The 20,907-nt window shown below is 48.5% G+C and overlaps 1 protein-coding gene across 2 annotated transcripts in view; it reads right to left on the reverse strand.

Annotated features, from left to right (window-relative positions):
• LOC102452957 (secreted frizzled-related protein 1) overlaps positions 1 to 20,907 on the reverse strand; it is a 270,863-nt gene that overhangs the window by 93,069 nt on the left and 156,887 nt on the right. For both annotated transcript variants that reach the window (XM_075910928.1, XM_075910929.1), the window contains one exon: positions 12,985 to 13,086. In XM_075910928.1, the coding sequence (XP_075767043.1) occupies positions 12,985 to 13,086 (102 nt within the window). The remainder of the gene's footprint in view (positions 1 to 12,984; positions 13,087 to 20,907) is intronic.

Raw genomic sequence — 20,907 nt, forward strand, 5'->3', positions numbered from 1 at the left:
AATTCCTGTAGCAGGGGAATGACTTTCACGCACCCAGATGCCAACACTGCGTTGGCTGGCAAGAATATGAACTTTGCTCCCTGGGGCTCCTGCTGCCACACACCGGAAAACTGAACCTTCCAGATAGCCAGAGACGCTCATGAAGAATCACCCTGAGAGCTGAGCTGAGGCGAGCCGATCAGTCATGGGAATTGTGCTTCCTCCATGGTGGGGAAACTGATACTTCAGGGAGCCGATTCTCCCCTGCATGCAGGTGCCCGGCTCCCCACGTCCATGAGGGACGTGGCACACGCCCCAGTGGGGAGGGTGAAGCACTCACAGGGAGAGCTGCTCTGCAGAAGCTCTTTGCAGGGCACAAGCTCTATTGGCTCTTTGCAGGGCACAAGCTTTGCTGGCTCCGCAGAGCCTAGAGCTCTGCCGTGCACTCTCAAGCACGGTGCCTTGGCAACTGGTCTGTGAACTAACCACAGGGTGGCTCCTCTCGTGATGGTCAAGCCTGCAGGGAGAAGACGGGCTGTGCGTGTCACCCCCCGGGGCAAACCGGAGAGCTCTCAGCCACAAACACAGGTCGAAATTGGGAACTGACGAAGTAAGAAACAGTTTAAAATTAGAGTATTGACAAAGGGGTTTTCACTCTTTGCCTATGTGGCAATAACCTCTGGGACATCTGTACAACCATGATGCTTATTTTTAAATGCTTCTGGAGCCAGGGGACTTGTCTCCTTTTTGGGGATAGTCCTCCTTAAAAGGTTGCAAATTCTGAGCCTAATTCTGCTTCCACATCCCTGTGTGTAAATGTAATGAGGCTCTCAGGAATCCATGCTGCTCCTCCTTCGCTATAGGACTTTCTCCAGATTTAGAATATCCATGTGATGGTCCAAATCCTGGTCCCCGTAAAGCCAATGAGAAAACACCCATCTGCACCCCCAAGCTATGACCTGTCTACTAGGGTGTCACAAACTCAAAGATAAAATCTTTAACCTCAGTGTTACCTGCCATCAGAGTCTCTCCTATCTTACACCCCAAGCTGGACCTATCCCGCAGGGAAGGGAACATTTTACTCTCCAAACTCCACCATGCTCCAACACAGCTGTAGCAGAGACTAAGCTCAGGAATTGGTGCTTCATGCTAGTTTTCCCAGACAAACCTGAGCAAATAGCTAGTTCAGATCCTTCTCAGCTAATTTTACTGATGGCTGGGTGCAGAGCAGAGCGTGTTTGGCCATGAAACAGAGTCTGCAGAAAGATCTCTTGCCCATTTGGGCCTTCTTTGGTCCCTTGTTCCAGATAAATCTTGCACATGGGTTGATATTAAAAACGGAGAGTTTGCTCTTCAGTTCTAGCCTCACAGCTGCTGCTGCTGTTCTCACCCAAGAGAGGAGCAATCCTGCCCTGTTTCCGTGCACGTCACAGTCTGCATATCCTGCCCTTTTCAATATCTCTTCCCTTAAAAAGCCAACGTGACCACATTTAACAACTCTGCTCCTTTGATCTCCCCCCTCTTACATGATGGCTGCAATCACAGAACCCCCCGGGATTGTTCCCTGGAGGGCCGATCATGCCACTTACACAGGCCTCTTGCTGTCTGGGGCACCTCCCCACCCTGTCCTACTGGGCCAGATCCTCTGGTCTCTCCCAGACAGGGCGCAGAGCTGGGGTAACCACCCCTCTGAAGAGCAATGCAGAACCACTTCCCTGGCACACTAGAATACAAAAAAACAAAAGCAAAATCCTAATAACGTCCCCAGGCTTAAATCGTCTTTCCCCTAGGGCAGGAATCCTTGGTTCTCCAGTCCCCTTCCAGGGAAATTACCTGGGCAAAATAGAATCCCAGTACCAGGTGGTGTGGTCACATCTTAATAGTTCAATCACCTTTGGACTTATAGGACAAACAAGGCTGCTTACAAGTTGTTAAGTTGATGACCCAGTCGTTAAGGCTTCCGGGACATCAGTAAGGGCTCTTATTAGCACATTTAAAACCATACACCACCTCGACAAGGAGTCCTGTAGCACCTTATAAACTAACAGATGTACTGGAGCATAAGCTTTCGTGGGCAAAGACCCACTTCGTCAGATGCATGTAGTGGAAATTTCCAGAGGCAGGTATAAATATGCAGGCCAGAATCCTTTATACTTGCCTTCTGGAAATTTCCACTACATGCATCTGACGAAGTGGGTCTTTGCCCACGAAAGCTTATGCTCCAGTACATCTGTTAGTCTATAAGGTGCTACAGGACTCCTTGTATCTTTTGCAGATCCAGACTAATACGGTGACCTCTCTGATAATAAACAACCTCATACTTCCTATTTCTAACTTTATGTACAAGAATGATACATGCACCAAAATAGGATATAGAGACCCAGCAGATACTAATATTAAAATTGATCGGTTGTGTGAGATATTTTGTCCAACACCTCTTCAGTTACGCATATTTATATTCCTAAGCCAATTTCATAATGCATGGGGGAGAACCATGACAGGTGTCACATTGATAACCCCATCTAGGAGTCTGACATCTTCTGTTTAGCCTTGGAACAGGTCGACTTTGCACAAGCTTCCCTGTGGCCCGGTGGGGCCCAGAGAGGGGCTCCTCCCCCTCGGGGTCAGTCTACCCCACTACATTCCCTATGCCACTTCCTGGAACGTGCCGCATCTAGTACATATATTTACTCTGAAAAAAACCCAAACACTGGCAATGATGCTGCTGGTTGCTGGGTTTATTTTAGTATCTTGTATTTGTACCAAACTGCTGTAAAAGTATGTGAGTGTGAACTCAGGAAGGCCCCCATGCTGAAGTGTGGGTAGATTTTGTCACAACGCACGGAGACAGCGAAACTTTCATCTCACAAATACCTGAATCTAAATCCAAAGGGAAGGTTGCAAGCTTACCGAAAACTCTTTGTGAAAAGCAACAATGAAGCCTTTGAAAGTAACGAAAGTCCCTCTGCCTCCTTGGGTCTATCCTGACTGATTTATTATCTTAATTGTGCTCCCTATTATTTCAAGAGCAATATACATGTATTGTTGGTAACAAGCTAGTGTCCCTACGGACTTTCAATTACTGTTAATGTCAATGGAACATGAACTTCAGGCCTTCACCATCGGTGTATTTCTCCGCTTTTCTGAGAGAAGCCGTTAAAGCTTAAACTATTTTCATCCAGAAATGTGACATTGTTTGGAGAGTGCCCTGGAATGAGGTCAAATTAGATCAGGCTCTGTCTACTCTCCTCTTGCTGCTGCTCCTCAACAATAGATTTTGGCACTGGGAGAGCATTCGAAATGATGCTGGCCATTACTGTTGACAACCACGTGCTAACAAGTAGCCTGGTAAAGAACCTGCTTAGTTGGTCTTACAAGAGACTCATGCACTAAACTCCAGAGGTCCCGGGTTTGATTCCACTTGTCAGCATTACCCATACGTACATTTGCATGCACATCAGTTTATTTCTCTTTAATGCTCCTTGTGACATTAACAAAAAAAATGTTCAAAATACTCAGAATCTTGAATTTTCCCTCCTACGCGCAAGTCTTTGCTGCAGAGATCTGTACCACTGGGACACAGGGTAATAGGAGAATGCATCAGGTATGGGTCTGCCGCTGACAATTACTCGTACTTAGTTGAGTGCAACTGCTCAGGGGCCTTCAGCCTCTTGAGACAGCGGGGAGGTTTGTGAACACACGCAGTCGGGATCAGTACGACACAGTCATTACAGATTACTCTGCAGTCTATATTCCCTGCTCAACTGGGCCCATTGTGCTCCGGCGCTTTATCCCGCGTGTTGGACAATGCTTCACGATGACTGTTTTATTGCCATAATTTTTCCAAATCTCTCAGCTGTGCTGCCACACTGTCTCCCCTTAGGATGGGAGCTAAAGACCCACTCGGAGCCTCTAGCAAGAGGCACGCTGAATGCAGCCACCATAGCAAACACTTAATCCGTCAGTGAAAAACTGCTTTGGGAACAGAGATGCCCAGCGACACGTCAAAGGCAAAGTAGCCCACAGAGCACATCAGAAGCACAGAGCATTTAATGGATGACTCCCCTGCTATGGTTTGGAAGTCACGGAACAGGCAGAAGAAGGGAGAAAAATGATTTTGCAGCTATCCCGCACACACAGGAGTGCTCTTCACACGCTCAGCGAATAGCCTAGCACCTTAGGTCCCAGCATAGCGCTTGTTGAATAGCATCTGTGCTCTTCTTCCACATTAATATTTCAGAACCAGGATTGCTTTTCTGGGCTAGCACGCTGTGGTCTCTAAGGCACCACCATACTGTGAGTAAACAATGCTTATTATTCCTCCAGGCAGGAGACATTTGGCACAAAACACCCTATCCCTGGACAGCCTGAGCAGCAGCAGATTAACCTCAGGACCAGTCAAACTAGCCACACAAAAGGAATATTGATGAGGCTGTCGATACTGGACACCAGAATCACTTGTCTATGACAAGGCAAGAGATTGCCAAGAGCAAACCTTGGGTCCGTGCCAAAGGACACGGCGCTTCCTTTCTCCCCTTGGCTAACTCAACATCAGAATTCCAATCAACTCGACTCGGCTGTTCCCCACACATTTCAGTCTCCATCGCAAGCATTGGTTCCCTGTTGCCTTGTTTATGAGGGGAGCCAGTAATGTCATGTTGCAGCTGCACCTTCCTGGGCTCCTTTTTTTTTTTTTTTTTTTTTTTACAAACCCAGCACAAGTCTTTATTTTAGATCAAAAAATGAAATATTGCTCATGCGCCTGAAGCCATGAAGTTGACCCCGAAGAGAAGTGTTATAGCCACATCGAAAGCAAACGTGGGAACGAGCGAGCAGCTCTAGCGATTGAATATTCTGTCATTTTACTGCAGGATTTTCAAGGAGAAACTTGCAAACATCTTTCTAATGGCTGCAAATGCTGCCGGATGGTGCTGAGAACTCACCAGGACTTCCTGAGAAAGCCGATATTTAATTTACAGTGTAAATCCCCCCAAGGAACTGCTGCGGCTCTCTGCGTGGAGACAGCTGGAAGGAAGAGCTGCAGTGCAGAGCCAATGGGGCTCCTTACTCAGGAGGGAAGGTGAGTCAGAGCAAGCCTGCTCTAAATATGACGCTGCAGGAGATTCACTCAGGTAAACCAGTGCTCCTCTGCATTCAGCCCTAACTCCTTGGTCTGGAAACCACGCGCGGCATTTCTCTGCAGGGTTCGGTCCCGCTGGGTTCGAACTGGCTCTGCCTCGTGCACACGGCACAAGGAGACTCCATCCAGGACTAGTGTCACTCTGACTTGCTGGAGCGCCCACAAGCCAGGGATCTGTGCTGGACAAACAGGCTGTCCGATTGCTGCCTGTCATGCAGGTAGTGCCGCAGAGCTGCAGGAAAAAAAGAATAAAACGCAGGAGCTTTTCTGACCCTTGCCTCAGTTGTGAGTCACTTCTGGCTCCCTGGCAGCAACGTTCATCTGAACGGTGCATAAATCTACATCTGCACACAGCCTTGGCCACCCGGTGTCTGGCAGACCCTGTCTCCGTGGTGGCCCACAGCTATTCTGCATGAGGATTCACCTGGACCCCCAGGCCATGTTTGTTCAGGGACCCCCACTACAGAACCCACCTTCCCAACCACTATCCCTCCTTCTAGCATCATTCTCCAGGCCTGGGTTCAAACCCACTCTCCCAACCTCCCATTACCTCACCCTCCCTTCCGGGGCTGTGTGTGTCCTGTATTCACCCCTCAGCAGATGCACCACAGCAACCTCCGTGAGCATTCCCCAGAGAGCAAGCAATCCCGTAGCTGCCAGGGCTTTCGTTTCCGGCAGAGTTTCACCATCCCTGCCCTGCAGAGATGGAAAAGCCACGCACCACAGAAGGGTGAAAGATGTTTTAATAGCGAAGCTTTGTTGACAAAGGCCTAGGGAACACAACTTCACACCATGTAGCACAGTTTTGGTCTGAATCCCGGAGCTCTCCAGGGGGCTGAACCAAACCTTGCAAAGGGCACTACACTCAGTTCGCACTAGGAGGGTAATGTAGGCATACCGCACTTGCAAATGAAGCCCGGGATTTGAATTTCCCGGGCTTCATTTGCATAAGCGGGGCGCCGCCATTTTTAAAACCCCGCTCGTTCGAACCCCGTGCAGCGCGGCTACACGGGGCACGAACTAGGTAGTTCGAACTAGGCTTCCTAGTTCGAACTACCGTTACTCCTCGTGGAATGAGGAATTTTGCTTTCTAGTTGATTCTGTGCCCGGGGAACGCCTGACCTGCACTGTACTACTTCGTCCTTTTAGTGTTGCTTGGTCTACCCATCCTATCACTCTGTCTCTCCCTGGATTCTTCCCTCCTGCTCTGCCCCCCAAGGAGACAAATGGGCGAGCGGATCACAGTGCCAAAAGCTTGTCAAATCAGAGCATGTTGTTACCCATCAGTGAATGTATTGGGCATCCAGATTTGCGTGTTTCATTCCAGAGCCACGGAAGGTAACAATAATAGACAATAGAAGAGAACAGATTTCCCTGATAATCTATTGCAATGCAGAGTTCATAGGATGTCCCCCAAACTATCCTCTTGTGATTCCGATTCTAGCTGTCATTCAAAGGCTTGGTCTTCCTCAGTCTGGGGAAGTGGAATTCAGATTGCTCATGGCCTACTTATCTGCATTTGTAAACTAACTGATACCTCTGAAGCACCGTGTGCATAGTTCAACGCCACAGTGTGAAAGGAGCCTGCTAGCAGAGTTTCTGCATTTGGCTAGATGCAGTTTTCACTGTAAGCAAATACCCGCGACTCCCACTACACACCTCAGTGCTCTCATGAGCTGCATTCTGGATTCAAAGCAGGATCGGAGGTATTTGTGGTATTTAATGCAGATGAGAGCTGAGGGTACAATAGCTGCATGGGAGCCACCGAGCAGTGGAGGGGAGAGATTATAAGAGAAAGACAAAACGAGGGCAGCTTTTTGTGGCATTCTAGTTGGAAGTGAAGATAAGCTGCAGCTATTCAGATGCTTTTGTAATTTTTCCTGCTACTCTTGCCCTTTGGAATAATGCTGCTTAGTATCCACAGAATTGTCACCACATTGTTGGGTTTTTTTTATTCCCTGGCTAAGCAGTGTGAAAGAAAGCAAGAACTAAAGGAACTCTTGCTGCTCTCTCAGAGATGGAGAAGAGAGACTGAGTGAAAGTGACTATTCCTCTTTGGCAAGATTAAAACCTCCTCATTTCACGTGCCTTCCCCTTCTCCCGTTTTCACACAGAGAAATGTCTAATTGTATATGCACAGCGGAGCTGAGGTTCCACTCCATGGCCTAGAGGTACAGACTTTATTCCCACTGCACTAACATCAGCGCTCATGGATAGATTATGTGGTAGATTTGAGGTCTCTTTCCTCTGTCTGTACATATAATCTGTAGCTGTGCATGGAAGAAGCTACTAAAATAAATTGTAATGTATGGGTGGCTATAAGCCAAGCCCTCTTGGATATCTCTTGGGTGTCTCCTATATGCAGAATTACATGCCAGGCCCTGATCTTGCATTATTGAATGCAATGACTGTCAGCCCATTGATTTCAAGTAGAGAAGGACCAAGCCCTCAAACACCAGGAGCTGTGTTGTCAGCCTGCCATGCTTCCAGGAGGTGGGCGTGCGGCTGTTCTTGGTCAGGCACAGACAGCTTGTGAAATGAACAATGGGATTAATTTTATTTGCAGATCAGCAGTGGGAGCCAGCCTGTTCCACACCTTTGGATGGGTAGCCACACCCGCACCGCATTGCAACAGCAGCTGGTCCACACAGTGGGAGTCTCAACAAAATGAAGGACAGAACAGCACAAACCCACTCCATGTGCCAGTACACAGACCGACCAGGATGGTCCAAACCCTGTTACAGAGCTAGAGGAGATGGCAGGCTGCCACTAGGCCTGCACAGCTCTCCAGGAAACCAGATGTAGCTTTGGCCCAAATCTCTTTTCTGCACATTAGCATCCCTGCCTAGCCATTATTATCCCGTGCAGAGACATGGACATGCTTATAAACAGCCTCGTTTCAGCTGGCTGTGCAGAGACCCCATTCTTATAAGCCCCAGCACAGAGACAAATAAAATGTAGTTTGGGAACAGAAAATTCACTGTTGTGTCCATTTAAGGCCTTTTCTGGGAATTTCCATTGAAAAGCAGAGTTTGGTGCATGCCTCAGAAAGCACTGTGAATATTTGCTCCAGCAGCCATTAGGGTGATCTGTGGCTCTGTTCACACCCCCGCCCTTTCTGTTCATTTGAGTTGCATTTGGGTCCAAAAGACATCAGTCAGAATCAGGGCCCCACCTTACTAGGAGCAAAATGAAGATTTGATCCCCTACCTCCATTGATTCTAAGAATCTAAGAACCCCCCATGGTTATTTTCTCTGACCATTTTAGTAAACAACGTTATTACTAGAACTGGTTAGGAAAAAAAACCATTTTTCCTGGGAGACGTTTTTTAGGGGCTAGAGAGGAGGAAATCATAGAAATTTAAATCAGCTGAAAAATCTCAGTTTTCCTGCAGGAAGTTTCAGGCCAATTCAAAACAAACGTTTGTTTCAAATAGGCATCTCAAAATGAAATGATCATTTCCATCTCATTGTGACGAGGAAGACTTTCTATCCAAACATCCTTTTGTTTCAGTGTCGTAAAAATCCCAAACAAAAGCATCATTTGAAGCTATCCCAGAAAACACCACCTGAAATTCTGCATCAAGGAATCGATCTCCTGCAATGCCAGGGGAAACCCTAGCAGGTGCCACATGACCACAGGATACATGTGTGGCGCTTGAGTCTACAGCAGGGCTACTGTACTGGGGGCCACAATGATAGTCACAGCACATGCTGAGGGCCGCAGCTTCAGTGTGGTTGCATAGACATGCAAATATTTATGCAAATAGCTTCTTTCACATTGATGGGCATGAATACAAAGATTAATGCAAGACTACACAACACGCAGGCTCCATTTAAGTCCGTTCTGCTGATATTAATAAAATGCAATAGTTACCCGCTTTCCACCCATAGGACAGCCCTTCTAACGAGCAATGGCAGTCCAGGAATTTAACTGCTAAAACGTATCTCGACAGAAGACCATTCTATTGACGACTTTTTTGTTTTGGCTCCCAGCCGTGGGTGGCGTGCTAAGCCCCACGTAAGCCCAAACTGTACTGTGGGCCACGGGCCACATGCGGCTCATGGGCCACATGTTGAGTAGCCCTGGTGTTCAGAATCTAAGAACTGGATACTCACGTGGGGGTTTTCTTATTAAAAGACAAATGCAAGATACAAACAGAAGGTAAAAATCAAATGCAACGCATCAGTCACGCATCTGTGCCTCTTCCACCTGCTGCATCTGCTCCCTGTAGCAACATTTCTGGAAGAGCATCTGGAGCAGCATTTCCTGCTCTAAAATACTCTGCCTGAAGACTAGCACTCCCACCAAGAGCTACACTGCAGGGCTCATGTCCCACCGGGTGTTCAGCAGTGGGTGATCCCAGGGAGCAGAGCAGTCATGGTCTCTCCCTTATTCCAAAGCACCCAAATACCCGGGAGGCAGTGCGTCTCATGGGGGTTGCGGGAGGAGGTAGCATTCCACTTTGGAGCACAAAGAAACAAAGACAGAGGAGGTCTGGCCAGCCAGGAGAACAGACGCTGCTGCAGCTGCACGAAGAGCCTCTCTGCTCTCTCCGAACCACGCAAAGAGGAAGAGGAACATTAGGTGGCTGGAGGGGAATGTGCCAGCTCAGACTGCTGGGGAAGGATGCTGGAGACCTCTCCTAGCTCTGGGTGCCTTTAGCACAGCACCTGCTCACAGGTGACTCAACATCTTCGCTCCAGGTGGGGCTTTGCCACTCCACTTTCTTGAGGCAGATGGGCACGTTTGGCTTGTCCCTTCCGATTCCCAGCTCACTGCACTCACTGTGTCGCCCAGCCTGCTAGGTATGGTTACAGAATGCAGCAGCTGCACCTAATGGCAGCAGTGTCTGCTGGGATTGCACAGGTATGACAAATGAGCATGACACATCACTCCAGAAATACACAACGCACACCCAGGTTGTTTTCTCCATTTCCAAAACAGCTGCTATGAATTAACAACTCAGCCTGTGCCAGCCATCACACGCACAGACGAAACGAGGCTGTTAGCACGGCCCATTGCTCACAGGTAGCAGGTCCTGTTTTCTGTGCTAGTGACTCGGTTTCCTGTGGCTTCCTCTTCAGTGTTCTCCAGAGTTGGAAGGTTACTGCTTTAGGTCACATCTATACTTACATGTCGGACATCAATCTTCTGGTGTTTGATTTAGTGGGTCTAGTTAAGTCCTGCTCAACTGAATGCTCAGGGTGGCTCCGGTTAGTGACAGTGCTCCTCACAGTCGCATTTGCTCCCATCGACCTCCCACTGTGAAGATGTCGCTAAGCTCAGCTTAAGATACGTTGACTCCAGTAATGTTATAGTTACCTGGAGTTGAGTACCTTCTGCTGACCTACTAGGTCAAGTGTAGACCTGGCTTTAGAGCTGGCTTCAATTTCTAAGGAAGCCAAGGCAAAATGCACAGGGGAAGGTTGACTCGACAAGGTCCTTATAAAGAAATGTGTGCTGTTATTATTGGCTTTATTTATTAATGACGTGTCCTCATCTACTGTGCATCGATCTTCTCCATTTCCACTGCCGAATTCTCTCTCAGATTTACACCCATGGCAAAACAGCCATGTAAAGCGACACTGAAGTTTGGATAAACTGATCTGTTCTGATGGTTCCTGAGGACAGAATTGTCATCTTGTTGAAAATGATGCAAACCTTGGAGGTATTAGCTGAGTTTTGTGCCGAGTTTCATGTTCGCTAAATCATTAAAACCCATGCACAAAGGAGCCCCCGCTCTCAAGCTGCCCGTAAAAGTCACTTCACTTCCCCCTAAAGCTTTCCAGTGCTCTAGTATGGGAAAGACAGATTCAAGTTCAGTCCTTATTCCTGCCACTGATTACTAAGAGCACAAGAAAGTGTGAACCCCTGCTTCTGTAACTTCCACTCTGATTCATCTGAGGAAGTGGGTTTTCCCATGAAACCTTAAGCCCTAATAAATCTGCGAGTCTCTAAGGCTATGTCTAGACTGCAAGCCTCTTTTGAAAGAGGCTTTTTCGAAAAATACTTTCGAAAAAGCCTCTTTTGAAAAAGAGCATCTAGACTACAACCAGTACTTTCAAAAAAGCAAGCCGCTTTTTCAAAAGAGAGCACCCAGACAGTCTGGATGCTCTCTTTCGAAAAAGCACAGTTTGCATTATATAAGAGCACTTTCGAAAAAAGGCGTTCTTCCTCGTAAAACGAGGTTTTCCACGGTCAAAAAAACTGCCACATTCTGTCGATTTACTTTCGAAAGAACGCGGCAGCAGTCTAGATGCAGGGGAAGTTTTTTCGAAAAAAGGCCACTTTAAAAAAAAAAAAAAAAAAAAAACCTGTAATCTAGACACATCCTAAAATGCCACAGGACTCCTCATTGTTTTCGCAGATACACACTAACATGGCTACTCCTGCAATTAATAACCAGTACCCTGGCCTGTAGTGCTCATGCCTTCATCTCCCATGTATCCCCAGACAGCCCCACACCGGAGCCACCTGAGTACAGTTTTCATGTCTGGCTGCCATACATTGACTGACACTAAGCCAGCCTCACATTTACAATCATTTAGACCCCTTGCCTCCAGAGCTCCATGCAGCGTGCCCCCTATAGCTCAAAGAGCATTCACTCTGGTGTCTGATGCCAAGGCAGGGTATGATTTGCATTATTTCCTCTTATTAGCATTGTACAATGAGATATCCTTCTGTAATTCCCTCCCTTGTTTAATGGGAATTTATTTAATTTTGTTTTGATGATGTGTGGTGCTGTTAATTGCTGTTCCAACACGTCTTTAATGATATATCCTTTCTAATTGTTTAGAGCTTGCCTACCTCTTAAGTGCTTTAATACATTACAAAACTAATCCATTCTCTGCAAAATTAGAAATTCCTTCTCAGCACATTTAATATGAAAACTTGAGTTCAAATTGCTGAACTCTTAACTGATCGCCCTAATGACATTCTTTTTGAAAGCGACTTTTTCTATAGAGTCTTCAAATGGCAGAACTGGCTTTGCAAGTTTAGACAGCAGCAAGCAGAGATGTGGCAGACAAGTAACAGTGGCATTATTTAACCATTGGACACACGTTTAGAGACCAATATACCCTGCAATAAAATTATTCTTAATTTTAACAGCATTGATCTGCATGTACATTTTGATTGCACTGTCCCATTTTAACTAGCACCTGGCTAGTTACGAGATCGGTTACAAAGGTTTCTTTTTTGCATGCACTTCCTTTCTATAATGGATTGGTTCAATAATCTTCAAGGATAAGTTTTATCCACAAGGTATTAATGTAATGAGGCTGAGCAGAATAACAAATACCCCAGACATCGCCAAACATTCCCAAGTGCCAAAGAAAAGCTTAGAAAATCAGTTTCAGTCTGTATATTAAGTGGACATGGCTGGGCTGCCGACAGAAGGAGGGTGGGGGTAAAGATGGCTTCTGCCCCGGGCCCAGAGATTCAAAAGGGCTCAGGCTCCAGGCCTCCACCACTACTGCAACAGCAGTGTTGACCAGAACCCCGAGCCCTTTAAATCTCCATCGGAGCTCTGGGCGTCATGCTCCCAGCAACACTCAAGGGCTGGCTGGGGAGGCTGGCCCCGGCCCCACCTCTTCCCTCCAAAGCCCCTCAGAGCTGGCCTAGCCCCTTGCCCAGGGGCCCAGCAAGTCTGTGAGCCACCCTGGATGTAGCTCAGGCTCTTGTTTTACGGTTCTCTAAGCCTGGGAATGTGAAATTTCAAACATTTCTGTGTCAACTTCCAGCAGGAGCCCAAAACGTGATTCCAACGGAACAGGGAAGAATTGTGCTGTTTCCAGCAATCTATCACAGCCACTGCAAAACATCACTCTCCACTTTAGGCTCAGAGTCACAAAGATCTTACCTCATAATGTGCCACCCGCTGAGATTCTGAGATGAGCTGAGCACTGCACACTTTGCAATAGCTTTCTGTGAATAATTCCTGGTCGATGTCAGACGACTTCATCTGCGTGCAAGGACACAAACAGAAACAGAACAGAGGGAACCGTTATTTTCCGGGGTAACACCAACCACGGACAAGTCACATGTGACATTCCACTGTGGCCCACGAAGAGAGGAGCAAACTAGCATTCCGAAGAAGCTGACTGCGCGCCAAAACTTCAGTACAGGTAAACAAAGCTGTAACATCGGAAATGCCGTAGGTGCAGGTGTAAGGACGGACAAAATCAGCAACCCAAGTGTGATGCCTTGTACACAATTCTCAGATAAATGGACGTGCTGCACGGAACGGGGACGGCGGATACTCTGTTTATTTCTACCCTCAAATGAAGCACACGACTAGCCTGTGTAAATCCACATTCTTACTGCTGATATCCTTGCCCTCTCTGCTCTGCCTTCTTACTGGCTGTTAGACTCAGAAAGTAAATGTTTCTTAAATTGGATTATCAATTAATTTTAGGACAGGAACCAGGATGGCCTGTAATACAACAGGGTCCCAATATGGATGGGGGCTCTTGGTTTCCAATACAATATAATTAATACATAACATGAAGGACTCCAAGGAAGCAGCAGAAAGCAATTGAAATGCTTTCAGACTGTAAACAAAACTCCAGACCTCACAACATTTACTTTTAACGACCATAATTCATTATTGTGAGTTTTAGTTCCAGATTTCCACAATGACAAGCCAGGCATGGAATTAAGGACTAAAGAAACCCCTGCCCCCCAACGTGCTCGTCCACGACACGGCTTGCTGCTGTGAAACCAATTCTGAGAAACGCTATGGACACAGCCGATGGATCACGGCTTTGGGCTGGCGACTCAGTTGGCAATCCAAAGCCCCTTTCGTCTGGGGCGCAAGCGGGACTCAAGCCATTCTTAGACAGCTATTTAAATATTTTTGTTTCCTGCTATTTCCTAGTCACAAAAATAGATTAGTGAATGACCTGGTTAATAGGAATTTCTAAATTCATGGTACTCTCCTTCCTCATTCTGCAAATAACTAGCTATCCAAGGTGCAAGTCAGCAAAAGCAAGGCTGGGAGAAAAGAAACGGAGCAGCAAAAAGAGGCGGCGTATAAGATCTGTGTACTCGTACATCAGTCACAAGCAGCCCGCTGCAGCCAAAGGTGGGAAATGACACTGGGTTCCTTAGCACTGACCTGGGTTCGTTGATTGTGGTGGGAAACAGAAGGCTACAGAGCACATGTGCAGAACGCGCTGTGCTGCTAGCCAATGACTGGTGTGAAGGCGCAGTCACTCCGTCTTGCTACCTGCCACGGGAAACAATTCCCAGGATTCCTGCAGGTATTTCAAGTGTCCCAGCCCTGGGTCCCACTCAGCAGCTGGCTCCGCCACAAAGCCCTGTATGCAGGGTCCCGCCAGCCCCAGCCCCACGGGGTGGTGACAGGCACAGACGGAGGTAACTGAGGGTGAAGCTGTTCCCGCGCCTCTGGCCCTGTGATGCCCCAAGGAACCCGGCCCCAGAGAAATGATCACGTCTCCAGTTTAAGCCATGAGCGTTTGCCTCCCTCCCTAATGCCTCTGCTCTCATCAGGGGGCCAGAGACCCTTACTGACCTTGGGGCACAAGCGCCAGGGCCTGAGCACTGCGCCTGGCGCTGACCCGGGACACGCCTGCCACCCGCTGCAGCACCCAGCACACCTGCAAGACCCTGGATTTTCCTAGCGAGCTCCCCTCCACACCCTGACTCAGCCCAGCCAGTGAGAGCTGCCGCCTGCCAGCCAGGGCTGCAGACATTCCATCTACGGCAAGGGGCAAGGGGCTGAGTCTCTCTCTCACTCAGTAGCCCCAATTCATGAATGAAAACCTGAGCAGCCGCTGTGTGCTGGGCTCACTCCTCTTGCGCCGGGTGACTGGACGGCCCGTCCAGTGGAAAGTAGGAGGGGTGGGGTGAGAGCTGCCCGTAACAGAGAAAGCCCCGAATAGCAGGGCTGTGTCTATACAGTCAGGGCATGCGCTCACCTGCTCACTGGACTGCAAGCCCCTCTGCTCCGCCCTGGCAGGCACAGCTGCATTCGGTACGTTTTCTGCTCTGTTTGCTTTCAGGACGGGCCTGGGGGACCTTCGATCCCGACCTGGCTTCCCCTCCTGCAGTCGCAGTGCTCTCTGCCCACGCCTGCATGGTTCCAGCCTCCCCGCTGGAGCTCCCAGTCGCACACCGGGACAGACACCAGGGCTATGTCTACACTCGTGGCTTCTTGTGCGAGAAATATGCAAATGAGGCTAAGTGTGGACTATCTCCAAGCCTCATTTGCATACCTAATGAGCCGCCATTTTTGCAGAAGAGGCTCTTGCGCCAGAAGGAGGTGTCTGCACGGCCCCTTCTTGTGCAAAAAACCCCTCTTGCGCAATGCGGTTATTCCTGAAAATAATCAGCGTAGCGGCCTTGCGCAAGAGGGGTTTTCTTGCGCTAGAAGGGGCAGCGTAGACAGCTCCTTCGGGCACAAGAGCCTCTTCTGCAAAAATGGCAGCTCATTAGGTATGCAAATGAGGCTTGGAGATATTCCACACTTTGCCTCATTTGCATATTTCTCACGCAAGAAGCTGCGATTGTAGATATAGCCCAAAGGGCTCTGGCCTCTTCCAACAGCACAGTCAGGCCCCGCCGTGGGCTCCCCGTTAGAGGTGTGGGGCTAGTCCTCTGTCCCCAGCACAGTTCAGTGCTCAGCCTGTGCCCCTGCTTCAGCCCCGGGCATGCAGCCGACTCTCTCGAACACTGGGAAGTGGGTGGCTGTGGATGCAGGTACCTGCAAACGCTCTGTCCACGGCCGGGAGGGGAGTCCCTCGCTACGCCCGGCTGCTGGCTGAGTTCGCACAATGACCCCGCAGCCCTAGTCACGCGGAGAACGCTGTCCCAGGCTCCCTGCTGCCTTTGCCTTTCAAGGGTTTCGTTGCTTTTCATAGTGAGACGACGAGGCAGAAGAGGGGGCAGAGAGATGAGAGGGCGGAGGAGAATCAATGGAACCAGAGCGTCCCTGACGCCACCTCGGGAAGGCTTTGTAGTAGACAGACTCAGGCCACGGAACGCCTGGGCAATTCAAACTATTAGGAAGCGTTTGGCAACAGTAACCATTCCACATGCAATTTATTAGGACGTGTCTGACAAACCCTAAAGAGCCATCTCGGCAGAGGGGTCTTGCAGAGGAGGGTGTTAGCAACCTCCATTAAAGAAAGATTTCCACATGAGCATTGCATTACCTGCACCCATTTATATAAATCATCCACCCAAAACAAGCACTAGCAAGCCAGACAGATTGAGGACAGATTTAAATTCAGTGACAAGAAGAAAGCAGAGCCTTTACCCATCCCACATAAATCCTGCCAAAAATGGTCAATCGCTAAAAGGCACCGAGAGCAACAGCTGCCGACAGCCTATCACTTTATTTCTGTTGTACTCTGCTGAGTGACAGCAGAAGTAAACATTCATTTCCCCTGTATTCTGCTCGGCAACAGACTATGTATAAATGCAAACTCCACTTGGTGCTAATTGCGCATCTTTGGCAGAGTATAGTACACAAGACTCCACTCACCTGTTGTGTAACAGTGACAGACCCAAGCAGACAGTACTAGAAATGCATGTCCTTGGACCAGGGAAGGGAGGGTGTGAGCAAGACAATCAGATTATCCAGCATGTGACTCTCCTTGACAAGAGAACTAAATCTATTGTTCCTGCAACACCGGGAAGTATTTCCGCAAGCCTGGGTGAATGCTGTCCCTCCGTCATGGGACTACATGCCGTGGGCTGAGAACTCCTCCCTGGCTGTCTCCCCCGGCGCAGTTCAGGTATTTCTCTTCCCGGCTGACACCAGGGTGGAAGAGGCAGCTTCGCAGCCTGAGAGCCAAAACACTGATTTTTATTTAGGATGTAACAAACCTTTCTCTTGAGAGACTAGCGTGACGGCGGCTCCCATTTCCACTCACACCAGTCCTCCCACCCAGCCCCAAGCAAGACGGTGGCCCCGTCCGGCATCCACCTGTCCTGCAGATCTCCTTTTGCAAACCCATACCGGAGGGGTCCCAAGGAGACAGGCAAGGTCCTGCAACCAGCACATGCTGCACTTTGGAGTGTACGGGACTGGACGTGGGTCCAGAATGGTTCTATTGGCAGGTGCTTGCAGGGCACGCATCTAAAACTCACAGAGTAGATGACAGGTGGATGAGAACTCAGGAAGATCTGCCTCACTGCAAGCTGGACTGACTTTTACACACACACACACACACACACACACACACACACACACACACACACACACACTCTCTTAAATTACACAACCAGCCTGATTCTCCTTTCAGCTTACACCTGCGTGCACCAGAAGTGACTTCTCTTAAGTCCTGGGGCACCTTAGAGGCTAACAAACAGAGAGCGAGTCATGATGCACTTTTCTTACCCCCCTCCGCCCCCAGCTGGAAAGCAACAGCAAACAGTCTCTTAAGTCAACAGACTGATGCAAACAGGTGTGAGATCACGATCACACTCGGGACATTGATTTCAGCTCACATTCATCAGGATTTAGTATTTCACAGGGCGATCAGGAAAGTCACAGCATGACACCAGCCAGCCCTGGGAGTTCCCTGTGGAGGGCCACCCCTGGATATGACGGTGCCTCATTCTGAACCCTTTGTCTGGGTGTGAAAGCTAACCAGCCGCACACAGCTCTGCTGCTAAAGAGAACTTTGATCTCCAAGGAAAACGAGGCTGAAGTTCTCCTCTCCCGGCCTTGCTCTCTGCACAAGGACAGGAAATCATAATTGCTGGGCTGTCAGATTAGACCTGAAGCCAGCCTGGTGATGAGAATTGGAGATAACAAGTGCTGAGCCGCTCATTCCAGGCTACTGTGTTTTCAGCTCCGATAGGAGAGCAGGGAGTCCTGTGGAAACAGGCCCCCAGGGAGCCCATCTGTAGGTAATTACAAGGGATTTTCTAGGTACAAATCCCAAGAAAGGGGCAAGTTACTTGGTTGTTTAATAAGAAGAGACACTTTAAATGCATGAGGAGCTAGAGAAAAACAAAGGTCATTGGAGGGGCTCTTCTTAGAAGGGAAGGCGAGCTAATGACTGATGACATCAGAAAGGTGAAACAAAAGGCAGGACTGTGCAGCACTTTAAAGACTAACAAGATGGTTTATTAGGTGATGAGCTTTCGTGGGCCAGACCCACTTCCTCAGATCAATATGTGGAAGAAAATTGGCACAACCATATATACCAAAGGGACACAATTTTTCATTGTATCCCTTTGGTATATATGGTAATGCCAATGCTCTTCCAGAATACGATCTGAGGAAGTGGGTCTGGCCCACGAAAGCTCATCACCTAATAAACCATCTTGTTAGTATTTAAAGTGCTACACAGGCCTTTTTTTGTTTCAGCAAGATGAGACTAACACGGCTACCTCTCTATCACCATCAGAAAGGTGAGACAGTCATTGCTTCCGCTGCTTCAGACTAGGAATGTAAAACCCCATTTAATTAGTTAACCCATTAAACATTATGTTTAACTGGTTACCCAATTAAGCGGAGCAAGTGGGGGGCCAGGCTGGAGTCCCTCCCTTCTCCCAGGGTGGGGGGCTGCTCCAGCACCAGCCGGTTAACTGGTTAAACATTCACATCCCAACTTCACTACTTTAAAAAGGTGAAGATGACCAGACAGTCGACAACTCCAAGACAAACTAGAGGAGGAACAGGTAAAGGATATTTAGCTACACTCCAGTCAGCAGGACTTGATGAAATTCGTCCCAGAGTGCTTAAGGAACTAGATGAAGAAATCTCAGAACCATTAACAAGTGTCCTGGAGAACTCCTGGAAGACTGGTGGTGTCCCAGAAGACTGTAGAAGGGAAACAAAGAGGAACGAGGAATTACAGACCAGTCCGCCCAACCAATTATTAAACAATGAATTCGTAAGCACTTGGGGATAGTAGAGTTGTAAGGAATAGTCAGCATGGATTTGTCAACAAGTCGTGTCAAACTAACCTCAGTCCCTTCTTTGACAGGGTTATTGGCCTAGTGGATAGGGGAGAAACCATAGATGTGATAAGATAGTCTCGTAAGCAAACTAAGGGAATGTGGTCTAGATTAAATTCCTATAGGGTGGGTGCACAGCTGGTTAAAAGACTGTACTCGAAGAACAGCTATCAATAGTTTGCTGTCAAACTAGGAGGGCATATATCTCACGGGGTCCCACAGGGGCCAGTCCTGGGTCTGGTACGATTCAATATTTTCATCAATGACTTGTATAATGGAGTGGAATGGAAACGAAATTTGCAGATGACTCAAAGCTGGGAAGGGCTGCAGGCACTTTGAAGGAGAGGAGCTGAATTCAAAACGACCTTGACAAATGGAAGAATTGGGCTGGATTCAAGAAGATGAAATTCTATAAAGACAAGTGCAAACCACTTCACTTAGGAGGCGGAACACCAATGCACAGCTACAACATGGAGACGAACTGAGCTGTGGGCATACTGCACGCGGGCTCTGGGGGGACAGCGAATCACAAATTGAATCCAAGCCAGAGACATGCTGCAGATGCAAAAAGGGTTCCTGTCATTCTGGGGTGTCACATCAGAACGGGAGTAAATCGCCTCCCTCTGCTCTGCACTGCTAAGGCTGCCGCTGCAGCGCTGGGTCCGGTTCTGGGGGCCAACGTTAGGGAAGAGGTGGACACAGCAGAGAGCCTAGAGGAGAGCAACAGAAGTGATCAAAGGTTTAGAAAACCTGACCTGCGAGGAAAGTTTTAGGAATCTGGGCCTGCTTAGTTTGGAGAAAAGGTCGGGGGGGGGGGGCTCTTAAGCTAATAAGGGCTGTTATAAAGAGGACACAGATCAGTTGTTCATGTCCATGAAGGGAAGCCAGGAAGCAATGGGCTTGATCCTATTTAGGTTAGATGTTAGGAAAATCCTTCTAGCACTCAGGGTAGTTGTGCTGTAGAATGACCTTCCCTGGAGGTTGTGGAACCCCCGTCATTGGAGGTTTCTAAGGACAGGCTGGACAAACACCTGTCAGGATTGATCTAGGTCTACTTGGTCCTGCCTCAGCACAGGCGGCTGAACTTGCCGACTTCTCAAGGTCCCTGCCAGCTCTAAGGTTTTATTCAACCCTAATCCAGACTCTGCTTCTGCCCATGAAAAAGCAGGTTCCCGCCTTCCCCGGTCTGAACATAAGAACATAAGAACGGCCGTACTGGGTCAGACCAAAGGTCCATCTAGCCCAGTGTCCTGTCTGCCGACAGTGGCCAACACCAGCTGCCCCAGAGAGGGTGGACCGAAGACAATGATCAAGCGATTTGTCTCCTGCCATCCCTCTCCAGCCTCTGAAAAACAGAGGCTAAGGACACCATTTTATCCCCTGGCTAGTAGCCTTTTATGGACCTAACCTCCATGAATTTATCCAGCTTCTCTTTAAACTCTATTATAGTCCTAGCCTTCACCACCTCCTCTAGCAAGGAGTTCCACAGGTTGACTACACGCTGTGTGAAGAAGAACTTTCTTTTATTACTGATACAGAGGCAGCAGCCCCTGTCCAGGGGAGTCTGAGCTCCCAGACCCCGGTGCAAGCTGGAACTGAGCCAGGCTACCTGCCTGCCTGGCTCCTAATACTCCTAACAAACCCAGGGTCTGCTAACTTAAATTCTACTAACCCTGGGCGTACATTGCAATGTATTAGGAGCCCCAGTGGGGGGAGGTCCTGGACCTGGCACAAGCCAGGACTCAGCTGGGCTGCTGGAGCTGCCTGCTAAAAATCTTACTGGCAAGGAGGGGCGGCAAGAGGGGAGGATGCATGTAGTCTACAACATTAACCTATTAGCTTTTGC

This window comes from Pelodiscus sinensis, chromosome 28 (assembly GCF_049634645.1).
Source record: "Pelodiscus sinensis isolate JC-2024 chromosome 28, ASM4963464v1, whole genome shotgun sequence".
Taxonomy (NCBI): Eukaryota; Metazoa; Chordata; order Testudines; family Trionychidae; genus Pelodiscus; species Pelodiscus sinensis.